At 42.0% G+C, this 12683-nt stretch overlaps 1 protein-coding gene across 1 annotated transcript in view; it reads right to left on the reverse strand.

Moving 5' to 3' along the window:
- Positions 1 to 1868: 1868 nt before the first annotated feature.
- OPRD1 (opioid receptor delta 1) overlaps positions 1869 to 12683 on the reverse strand; it is a 47856-nt gene continuing 37041 nt past the window's right edge. Inside the window, exons 2-3 of the mRNA XM_074297623.1 lie at positions 6920 to 7269; positions 1869 to 2410 (exon numbers count right to left, since the gene is read on the reverse strand). Of these exons, the coding sequence (XP_074153724.1) occupies positions 1869 to 2410; positions 6920 to 7269 (892 nt within the window). The remainder of the gene's footprint in view (positions 2411 to 6919; positions 7270 to 12683) is intronic.

The following is a 12683-nucleotide window of genomic DNA, read 5'->3' on the forward strand; positions in this document are numbered from 1 at the left end:
TTTAAGGGAGAAGCAGTATATGGAAAGAGGGCAGATGAGAGAGTTCCAGTGACTCCCCCAATTCCCTACCCTGCCTCCCACTCTTCTGGCACTCTGCCAATGCCTTCCTGCACCAGCCAGGGTGCTTGGCCCTCTGAGCACCCGAAGGTGAGTGACAGCGCCACAGATACAGAGGGAAAAAAGGCTTTTGTTCCACGGAAATGACTGTTAAGGGGAGAGGAGAAGTGGATTGTTCACATTTTTTTTCTGTTTGAGATAAAAATGTCAATTTACCTCAATTTGTCCCAAAAAAGGAAGAAAATTAAATTTGTTTTTACAAGGATGTCAACTCGACACTTCAACATGAGAGCCCAAGTTAGCGTGACTGAAGGGAGAAGGAGCAGAACAAGGAAGGGGGAGGAGAGGCTCTGGGAAGAGATTCTGTTCTCTGGGGAAAGAGAATCACAGAAGTGAATGTTAGAACATGAAAGGATCATCTAATTCAAACCCCTCATTTTAGTGAAAGGAGAGGTACAGCTTAGAAAGGAAGATTGACTTGCCCAGGATCAAATAGCAAGTTAGGGACAAATGTAAAAATTGTTTCATTAAGTTTTAGACAAAATAAATCAACTCTACTCTGCAGCCAGGGATTTTCCCTCTCCTTTCCCATCTTTCCTGCCATCAGTAATTTAATCATGAAATGAAAGAAATACTCTGGGTAGGATCATGGGGTAAAGATCCCTGATCTTACAGGTTATAGACAGGCAAGCCCAGAAGGAGTGGGCAGGGAGTTCCAAGGAGCAACCAGGTGACTTAGTGAATAGAGTTCTGGGCCTGAACTCAGGAAAATCTGGCCTTAGACACTTACCAACTGAGTGACCCTGGGCAAATCACTTAACCTTTTCTGCTTCAGTTTCCTCATCTGTAAAATAAGCTGGAGAGGGAGATGGCAAAGCACTCCAGTATCTTTGCCAAGAAAATTCCAAATGGAATGACTCACACGGGTGAACAACAAAAAGGAATTCTGAAACTCACTAGGTCTGTCTGTCTCTCCCTCTCCTTACCCCACCCTCAAAAAAAATCCTTTAGGTAAAAGTTACAGACAGGCAGATTTAAATGTGATGTCAGGGAAAAGTCACGTCATCCAGAGCTGTCCCCAGATGGAACGGGCTGCTTTAGGAAGTGGTGAATTCTCCTTCTCTGGAGGCCTTCCAGAAGAAACTGGATGACACCTGTTGGACTCACTGCCACTGGAGAGATTGTTGGCCAGATCCGAGTTGGACTGGATATCTCTCAGGTCCTTTCCATCTCTGCCATTCAGTGATATCCTTGGGTAAGGGGCATCAGTATATGGATGGATGGAAGAGGTGGGAGGGAAAGAACAGGATTTCTCCAGAGTCCGGACGCCGCAAATTATTTTCTCCACATCACAGATAAACCCGCACTAAAGTGAGACACCTAACTCTCTCAGTCAAACGCAACAGATGGAAGCTCTACTAGGATGGGGTACTTTCTCCTTTCTCTCACACACTGTAGGGGTCCTAGTAATTCCAGGGCAGTTAGGATGGACCCGCCTTTAATTAGCTACAGGAAATCCCAAGTCTTGGGGGGTGAGGGGAATGGGGAAGGGGTGAAATAGCAGCCATATCCCCCGGGGTCTCAAAAAAAGCCCCCAGCCCCAATCCTGGGGGACCCCCTGGGGAGTTGTGGCGTGGGGGTGGGGGAGGAGGCAAGGAGGATGGAGACCCTAGGATTTCCTACAGCACGCTGCCGCCTCGGAGCAGCCCCTTCCCACCCCCGCCCACCTAAAACTCTGTAGTGGTGACCTGGGTCACTTCGGAGGTGAGCTCGGCCCCCGGGGCTGCCCGCGAGGCCGGGCCCAGCTCTAGTCAGGCCGGCCTGCTGACGCCGTCGGAGGGAGAGCAGGTGGAGACCCGCTCGCGGACCGTGGCCTCGCGGGCGCGGCTGAAGCTGCTGGGCTCGCGGTGCGGCCCCCGGCGGAAGGGCCGGCAGAACTCGCGGAAGCAGCGCTTGAAGTTCTCGTCCAGGAAGGCGTAAAGCACGGGGTTGAGGCTGCTGTTGGTGTAGCCCAGGGCGATGCAGAGGTGCAGGCTGGCCAGCACCAGCGGGTTCCTCTTGTCGATGTCCACGAGGGTCCACACGATGACGAAGACGTGGATGGGGGCCCAGCAGATGATGAAGGCGGCCACCACCACCAGCACCATGCGCGTGATCCGCCGCAGGTTGCGGTCCTTCTCCTTGGAGCCGGAGAGCAGGCGCACGGTGCGCAGGCGCAGAATCATCAGCCCGTAGCACACGGTGATGACCAGGATGGGTACCACGAAGGCGAAGATGAACACGCAGATCTTGGTCACGGTGTCCCAGTACCAGCTGGGCTTGGGGAACCGGAGCATGCAGACCACGATCCCATCTGCGGGCACAGAGACAGAAGTGGGATCAGAGACTAGCGGAGAGCGGGCAGCTGCGTGGCGCAGGGGATGGAGCATCAGCCCTGGAGTCAGGAGGACCCGGGTCTGCCATCAGACATTTCCTAGCTGTGTGATCCTGGGCAGGTCACTTAATTACCTCAGGAAAAAAAAAAAAAGTAATTGAGCAATGACCCTTCCCCACAACTAGATTAGCCAAAGGCTCCCCTTGGGGCGGGCGAAGGTACCAAGATTATAGACAGCAAAGCCATTAGGCTGAGTCCCTCACTCTCGGTAGTCATTTCCTTCTTTCATGGCCCCGCGGTCCCCAAGCCGGGAGAATGAGAACCGGGCGCCCTCCTCCAGGCCTGTCTGGCGCTAGCACCTGCTTAGCCAGGCTCTCCCGGAGGAGAGGAGTAAGGGAATGACGGCAGAGAGTCCAGGGTCTGAAACGTGGATTTCTCAACTCTCCCAAGGAAGAGAACGGCAGATTGAGTCAATCAGTCAGTCAACCATTTATTAGGCATTTATTATGTGTAGTGTGACAGGAACATGTTGCCTCTGAAATGTTCCTGGTGACTTACTTAAAATAAAACCTTTTTTATATTTTGTCTTTTATATCACCTTCATCAAAAAAAAAAAAAAAAAAAAAAAAAAAAACATTTCCTTCCATGTGCTCTACTCAAGGAACCATTTCTTTTAGCAAGGATGAAAAAGATTGAAAAGAAAGCATTTCAGCAAAAGCAACCAACTCCACAGTGTCTGATAACATACAAGATTCCACACCCATAGTCTTTCACCTTCACCTTCATATTTTTTAATGCAAGTTTTATTTTCAAAACATGCAGGGATAATTTTTCATCAGACACCCTTGCAAAACCTTGTGTTCCATATTTTTCCCTCCCTTCCCCCGAGGCCTCCCCTAAATGGAAAATAATCCAATATATGTTAAACGTTAAATATATATGTTAAATCTAATTTACATATATATTTTATACAATTGTCATTCTACACAAGAAAAAATTAGATCAAAAAGGGGGAAATAAGAAAGAAAACAAAATGCAAGCAAATTAAAAAAAAAAAAAAAAGTGAAAATGCCATGTTGTGATCCACACTCAGTTCCCACAGTCCTGTCTGGGTATATATCCTCACCTCTTAAAAAAAAAAAGGGAGGTGCATTTTTCCTCATTTATGCAAGGAAGCTAGGGATTCTAAGATGTGGATGTGAAGACACAGAAAATTCTAAGCACTGGCAGGGTTGGGGGAATGAGAGACAGAGTGTGTAGAAACCCTAAGATGAGAACATGCAGGCAGGAACAGCAGGAAAGCCAGTTTGGTGGAGTGCATAAAGGGGAATAAAATGTAATGAGGCTTGAAAGGTCAGTTGGAGCCAGGTCATAATGGGTTTTTGATTTGATATTGGAGATAATATGCAATTCCAGGTGAAAGAGAGCCACTAGAGTTTATTGAGCCAATTTAGTTGCTTTTCAGTAGAATCAACTTGAGGGACAAAAAGAAACTGAAAAGAGTGACCAGTACATGCCTACTTCATCACTCCACAGGGACTAGCTTAGTGCCCACAGGGGGTAGGTACCAAGTGATCAATATACTTTCTACAGGACATACAGATCTGGGGGGAAGGAAGGGCCTGATTTCTGACTGAGGTTGTTCCCAGATGCCACCTTGACCTTCTTCCCTCCCTCCCCCATTATCTTATCCCTTCCCTATCAAGTCAGCAGGGTGGGCAAGGCTTCCTGGCAGCTGATTCATTATCAATGGGAGTTGAGGGAAGGGTGGGCAGCAGCAGCAACAATCAATCCTGCCCCTCCCCTCTTGCTTTCTGAGATGAGCTCTGAAAAGATTCACCCTGAACCATTTTCTGACTCCCTATATTTGGTGAGAACAACAACCTCTGTTTTGGCTTCTTAGCCATAAATGTGGGCATGGAAAAGGGGAGAATCCGGTGATTGTTTTATCTCACTGATTTTCAACAAGAAGGAATAGAGTGGGTCTTCAGTAGGGGGCACTGAGATAATATTAACTAAGGGACATTGTGCAGAGGGACAGGGAACACTGAAATGGGTTATATAGATTCATAGGATCCTGGAGTTGAAAAGGTCTTTGAATGTCATTTAGTCTATCCTGTCCAATGGGAGGATTTCATCCTTTGACATCCACTGCCAACCAATTATCCAGCCTTGACTTAAATACTTCTAGCAACAGGGAACTTATCACATGATAAGACAATGAGTTTCCAAAGAAATATAGGGAATGATCCCTGTGAGGAAACATGTTTATCGGCCCCTCTGTCTATGGTCCATTAGGGTCACTCCTGGCTCTTTGTACCATTGGTTGTTAAACCACTGTGGTCTGATGCTTGCAGTAGGAGCTTAAACACCTCCCCTAGTCTTCCTTAGGTAGGTGAGCACGGGACAGTGACACTGACCTCCCTCTTGTTCCTCAAACAAGATCTTCCATCTCTCAAATCTGGGCATTTTCACTTGCTACCTCTATGCATGGAATGCTCTCCCTCCTCATCTTCCTCCTAATTTCCTTCAAATCCCAGTTAAAATACCAACTTCTGCAAGAAGCCTTTCCCAATCCCTCTAATTCCCTTTATTGATTATCTCTACTTTATTCTGTACGTAGCTTGTTTGTACATAATTATTTATATGTTCTCTCCCCCCTTTAAATTGTAAGCTCTTCAAGCACAGGAACTGTCTTTGGCCTTTTTCTCATATCTCTAGAACTTAGCAAAGTTCCTGGTACACAGTAGGATGCTTAATAAATGGTTACTGACTAACTGGCCAGGACCCTTTCCATTCCCATGTCTCTCTCCAGCCCTGTCCCAAAGGACTTGGCTTGTTCAAAGTTGATGCTATTTGTCCTTCATGTTTGAAGAGGGCCAATGACGTCACGGGTGAAGTCGTGACTTGTGTGTGAATTGGATTTAAATGAGACACAGCTGTGTAATAAATAGCATCAGCCTTACTCTCTCTGAAATGAGAGCATCACAAAAGGTATGGAGAAAGTCACTTGTCAAAAGCTACCCTGAAGAGCCAGTTCGGCAAATGAATATCTGAGTTCAAATTCCAACTCTAATATTTACTAGCTGTCAGAAAGTTAATAAATATTTATTAAGCACTTACTCTGATCCAGGCACTATACTAAGTTCTGGGGATGCAAAGAAAAGGAAAATCACAGTCCCCAAAGAGCTAGTTCACAGTCTATGGGGGAAATAGCATACAAAAAGCTATGTATGAAGTAATGAACTGAACCACCTACACCCAGGGAAAGAACTCTGGGAGATGACTATGAACCACTACGTAGAATTCCCAGTTCCCCTATTTTTGTCCGCTTGCATTTTTGATTTCCTTCACAGGCTAATTGTACACTATCTCAAAGTCTGATTCTTTTTGTATAGCAAAACAACTGTTTGGACATATATACATATATTGTATTTAATTTATACTTTAATATATTTAACATGTATTTGTCAGCCTACCATCTAGGGGTGGGGGAAGGAGGGGAAAAATTAGAACAAAAGGTTTGGCAATTGTCAATGTTGTAAAATTACCCATGCATATATCTGGTAAATAATAAAAACTATTTTTAAAAAAAAAGCTATGTACAAATAAGACATAGGCAGGACAACTTGGAAATAACCAACAGAAGGAATGCACTAGAATTAAATGGTCAGTAATTGTGTACACCTAGGGAAGTCTTAACCTCTTGGAACCTCATCCTCTTATATGTAAAGATGGTATAATAACATCTACTTTACAGGTTTGTCAAGAGAGCAAAATGAAATCATGTATGGAAGGTACTTTGCATGATATCTAAATGCTAATTCATATTGTTCTTCCCTGGAAATGACTCAGAGAGATCTCTCTTCACTTAGGTTTGAGCTCTGACCAGATTTTATAGCTGAATTATTATCAGAAGCAGGATTTGAACCCTGATTTTCCTGTTTCCCAGCCCAATGCTCTCTCTACTTTACACTAATTAATGAATGTGATATTACTTACCTTTTTGTCTTGAAATCGGTCCTCCAGCCCACTAAGTCTACTACCCCAAGCTGGACTTTTCTGGCAACTAGCAGCTTGCCACCTCACCCCAGGTTGTAGGGAAAACAGTCATCCCAGCCAGGGATTCACACATAGGACTAACAAGAGGAGCTTCTCGGTCCTAACCCCATGGGCAAAGGCTGCCTTCCACGTGAGCTCAAGGATAAGACCAGGAGAAAGATACATACAGGCCAGTGTTCTATTTCTCAGAAATTAATACTTATATACTTCCCTGGTCAGTCAACATTGTCCATTGATCAATCAAGCATTTTATTGGTTAAGTCTGACAGCTAGTAATCTAGTAAGAGAATTACAGATTCTCACTAGCCCCAATGTAGAACCATAATGTCTCTGCACCCATTGACTTAGACACTTCTAGCAATTGAGGACTCACTACCTTATAAGGTAGTAAATTTCCAAATGAATCTGGGGAATCAACATACTCACCCTTGGCCTGAGTCACAGCCATGATCATGATAGGCACACCAATGCCAGAGGAAAGGAGCCAGATACAGATGTTGATCAGTTTTGCTTTGGCTGGTGTGCGGAAGTCCAGGGCTTTAACTGGGTGGCAGACGGCAATGTAGCGGTCCACACTCATCATGGTGAGGGTAAAGATGCTGGTGAACATGTTGTAATAATCGATAGAGAGAACCACCTTGCAAAGCAGCTCGCCAAAAGGCCATGTCTCCATCAGGTACTTGGCACTCTGGAAGGGCAGTGTGCTGGTAGCCAAGGCATCAGCCAGGGCCAGGTTGAAGATGTAGATATTAGTTGCTGTCTTCATCTTGGTGTATCTGAAGGGGGAGAAACAAGCAAAGAGAGCTTTCTCACTTTCCATATTTGTCAGGGGCCAATAGGCCATATGCCAGAGAAAGGAAGAAGAAAAGAGAATGAGACAGAGACAGACAGACACACGACAGAAATAGAAAGACAGAGACAGAGAAACAGAAAAAGAAGGCAGACAGAAAGAAAAGAGAGAGGGAAGAGAGACAGAGGAAGAGACAGAGAGAAAAAGAGAGACAGAAAGAGAAAAAGAAACAGACAGAAAGAGAAAGAAGAGGTTTAGAGCTGGAAATTACCCTTCAGTTTCTTGTTTTCCAGTTGAGAAAATGGAAGCCCAGAGGGGTTAACTGATTTGTCAAAGGTCACACAAATAGTGAGAGATGCAAAGAATTTTTTATTCTAGCTGGATGATGGGGGAGGGGAGAAAGTCCGAAACACTTAAACTCTACCATTTGTCTGGACACCTGGGAATGCTCCTGGCTAGCAATCAGGCAAGCAGAGCTAGAAAATGGGTCCCTGGGACCTTTCCTTTATGATGTTACACTACACATGAAAAGCACTCAGCCAATCTTTATGCAGCTAGAGTGGTGCAATGGATAGAGTGCTGTACCTAGATCAGACAGATTCATCTTCCTAAGTTCAAATCTGACCTCAGATACTTCCTAGATCTGCAACCCTGAGCAAGTCACTTAACTTTGTTTGCCTCAATTTCCTCATCTGTTAAAATGAGCTGGAGAAGGAAATGACAAATTACTCCAGAATCTCTGCTAAGAAAATCCAAATGGAGTCACAAAGAATCAGCTATAGCTGAAAAAAGATAAAACAACATATGAATGTCAGGAATTTTCATCATCATCATCATTACAATTCAGTCTCCAACTCAAAATGCAAATCAAAACAACTCTGAGCATCATTATTACTACAGTCTTTAAATCAAAACAATTCTGAGTTATCACCTAATAGCCATAAAACTGGAAAAATTGACAAATGGTGGAAAATTTAAGGGGCTATAGAAAGACAGGCACATTAATATGCTTTTGTTGGAGCTATGAATTTAGTTCAACAATTGTGGAAAGCAGTATGCATATTCTTTGACTGAAAGATTCTAGAGTTATACATATACTCCCAAAGAAAGCAAATGTCATCATAATAGTGAGTATTTATACTTACTTTAAGGTTTGCAAAATACATATATGATCTCAATTTAATCCTTACAACAACCTGAGAGGTAAGTGACACTATTGTCCCTATTTTACAGATAAGGAAACTGAGGCTGAGAGAGGTTAAATGACTTGCCCAAGTTCATACACCTATTAAGTATCGGAGGTAGAATTTGAAACACAGATCTTCCCAAGTTCAAATCCAACACTCCATCCACTGTTGGCTTATAGGAAGCCATAGCAGCACTTCTTGTGGTAGCAAAGAAAATGAAAAAAAAAAAATGGCTATCAATGAGGAGTGGCTAAACAAACTGATACATGAAATGTGATGAAATATTGCTGAACCATTAGCAATAATAATTATTATTATGAATATTTACATAGTGCTTACTATGTGCTAGACACTGTGCTAAATGCTTTACTATTATTTCATTTGCTCCTCACAACAATACGGGGAAAGAGAGTGCTATTATGATTCCCATTTTACAGTTGAGTAAACTAAGGAAGACAAGTTAAGCAACTTAATAAGTTATCTGAGGCTGGATTTGAATACAGGTCTTCTTGATCTCAAGCCTGACCCTTTTGCTATGATGAATATGGAGAAGCAACGACATATTGTATGAAGAGTTTCAGTATGAAATGATCCACACTACTGCAATAATGTAAATGGAAAAATAACAATAAAATTCAAATTGAATAGTAGGTTAATTCATCATCAAGAATCAAGTATGATCCTGAAGAAGAGGCAAGAAAATGTGTTTCCTGCCCTCCTTTGCAGAGGCAGGGAGGGACTGATTGTGGGACGAGACATAGATTATTCAATTCAACTACTGTGTAGATAAATTTCACTCAGCTGCTTTCTCTCATCATCTGTCTCTCTGCTCATTCTTTGTTACAAGGGCCAGCTCTCTGTGGAAAGGGGAGAGGAGGTATATATATATTTGGAAATGAAAGTAATATAAAAACAAAAGATATCATTAAAAAGGTCAAGACAAGTCTTATTTCCCAGACCCTCTCATCTCCCATTTAATAACACCCACACAAAGCAGACTCTGACTTCAGCTCCTCTTCATGTTTAATGGTAGCATAGATGATGACAAGGTGGGGGAGCAATTCACATAAAGGAGGCTGAAGGGGACACAAAGGAAATTGCATTAATTTGGGAATCTGAGACTTTGGGTTTGAATTACAGTCTTTCCATTTACTATCTATCTGTCTGAGGACAAAACCTGTCACCTCTCAATTTTCTTGGCTTCCACAAAATGGGGGGAATTAGCATAGATGGCCTCCTTTCTGACTCCTATAAGTATTTCCACAGTCAGCCTGGGTGGGCCAGTGGGACTGGAAATCTCAAGGGAGGGGGGGTCAAAAAAATCAGGCTTCAGTCCTAGACCCATCATTTTCTTTTCTTTTCTTTTCTTCTCTTTTCTTTTCTTTTTTTTGAGGGAGCATTTGAGTTGAACTTTATTTTTTATTAAAGTTTTTTTCTTTTCAAAACAAATGCATGGATAATTTTTGTTATTCATCCTTGTAAAACCTTGTGTTCCAAATTTTTCCTTCCCTTCCCCCAACCCCCCCCTAGATGGCAAGAAATCCAGTATATGTTAAACATGCAACTCTTTTATATATATTTCCATATATTATGATGCACAAGAAAAATCAGATCAAAAAGGAAAAAATGAGAAAGAAAACAAAATGCAAGCAAACAACAACAAAAAAGTGAAAATACTATGTTGTGATTCACCTTCACTTCCCACAGTGCTCTTTCTGTATAGATGATTCTTTTCAGCCCAAGATCATTGGAACTGCCTTAAATCATTTCATTGTTGAAAAGAGCCATGTCCATCAGAATTGATCATTTTATAATCTCATTGTTGCCGTATACAATGGTCTCTTGATTCTGCTCACTTCACTCAGCATCAATTCATGTAAGCCTCTTCAGGTTTTTCTGAAATCATCCTGCTGATCATTTCTTATAGAACAATAATATTCCATAACATTCATATACCACAATTTATTCAGTCATTCTCCAACTTATGGACATGCACTCAGTTTCCAGTTCTTTACCACTATAAAAAGGGCTGCCACAAACATTTTTGCATGTGTGGGTGATTTTATGATCTCTTTGGGATATCGACCGAATAGAAACACTACTGGATTAAAAGGTACACACAGTTTGATAACCTTTTGGGCATAATGGAACCATAATTTTCAAATTGTAAGTCTGACGATGGACAAGAAAATCAGTCAATCAACAAATATTTGTTAAGCACCTACTAAGTACCACCAAGTGTGACTAAGGGCATCTAGGTGTTGAAGAGGACAGAGCTCTGGGCTCAGAATCAAGAAGACTAATTCTTTATTTCAAAATTTATTTCAAATCTACCCTCAGACACTTACTAGTTGTATGATGCTGAACAAGTCACTTAACCATATTTGCCTCAGTTTCCTTATCTGTATAATTAGGTGGAGAAGGAAATGGCAAACTTCTCCAATATCTTTGCCTTTCCCCCCATAAAACAAATTGGGAGAGGGAGTGTCAAGAAGAATCAAACAAAGACTGAAAAACAACTGAACAACAAAAAATGCTAGATACTATACAAGGTGCTGAAGGGAGGAAAAAGACAAAAATGAAGCACTTCTTGCCCTACAGAGCTTTAAATTCAATACTAGGAAGTCAATATGTACATACATACACATAAACATATATATGCATGTATAAATATATACATACAAAATAAATGCAAATAAATCTTTGAAGTTAAATGAAGCATAGTTAAGAAGGGAAGGCACTCTAACAGGGGGAGGGTAAAAAGAATAAGGAACATTCAGAAGGTGGTACTAGAACTGAGTCTTGTGAGATGATGAGATGATGATGATGATGAGATAGACTCTGGGAGAAAGAAGTGTATTCCAGGCATAGTGGACAGCTAGTGAATGAAAAGACATGGAGATGGGAGACAGAGATCTATGTGGAAGGAACAGAAAGAACAGTTTGACTGAATGAAAGTGTGGGGATTGGGGAGGAATATATATTAAGAGCAGAAAGATGAGTTGAGACAAAGTTTTGAAGGGTCTTAAAAGCTAAACAGGGGAATTTCTATTTCATCTAAGAGGCAATAGGGAGCCATCATAGTTTTTTGAGTAAGGGAGTGATGTGGTCAGATAGTTGTTTAAGAAAAACAACTGAGAGTTATGTGGAGGATGAATTGGAGAGGGAAGAGATTTGATTGCAATGAGATTTCTTAAGCCTCAGTTTTCTCCTCTGCCAAATGGGAGTAACAACACTTCATTAAAATGCCATGGGGCTCAGTTGAGGCAATATATGCCCCTACTCTTTAGATATGAGCTATTTAGAAGGACAGTAGAGAATCTGAATCTGATCATGGAGTTCCTCCTGCTCAGTCACTTACCTTTGATATGTGTGACCTTTGATATGCCAATTAACTATACTGTTCCTCAGTTTCCTAATTTGTAGAAGAGAGCTTATAATACATGGTTGACTCATGAGGCATCTTGAGGATAAAACAAGATGATGTAAGTTAAACAATATCCACATTTCTATTTATAGGACTTCAGATCTAAAGCTGGAAGAGTTCTGAAAGTTCTAACCTCCCCAATTTTCATAGGAGGAAATTGAAGATTGGCAAAATTAAATGGCTTGTCCAAGCTCATACAGATAAATAATAGAGCAAGGACCCAAACCTCTATCCTCCAACTTCAAATCTAAAGCTGTGTCCTACAAATGTGTTCTTTTTGTCTCCTTTGAAAGAATCCATAGCTTCATTAATGTGGGTTTTCCCTGCACCCCTGCTGCCCACAGCCCCTCCATCCCTCAGACAGCCTAACCTTATTGAAAGCTGGATTTTAGAACAGAGATTATGAACCCAGAAGGACTTTAGAAGTAACAGTACCACCTAACTATTTTTTAAAAGCTGTTGTTTTTCTTCGTTCCTAAAGAGAATAACATTATGAGGGTGATGTCTTGACTTGGATTTCAGTGTGGCAGAGTTATGCAAAGTCATCAGCGAAACTCTCTCCTCATGCCATTTTTGTTTTCCATATCACTGTTATCTCTAGAGATAGTACCCAGGCACTGCTTTAAAATCAAAATTTTCTTTGTAATAAAGAAAAGCAGTTTCGACGTTATGATGACAGATTCCAATTCCAGAAGGAAATATTTCATTATCTGATTCAGAAAATTATTCCAACCTCCCTCGTTTCACAAGAGAGATCCAAACAGGTGGAGAGACTTGGTCAAATTC

This window comes from Sminthopsis crassicaudata, chromosome 3 (genome assembly GCF_048593235.1).
Source record: "Sminthopsis crassicaudata isolate SCR6 chromosome 3, ASM4859323v1, whole genome shotgun sequence".
Classification (NCBI taxonomy): domain Eukaryota; kingdom Metazoa; phylum Chordata; class Mammalia; order Dasyuromorphia; family Dasyuridae; genus Sminthopsis; species Sminthopsis crassicaudata.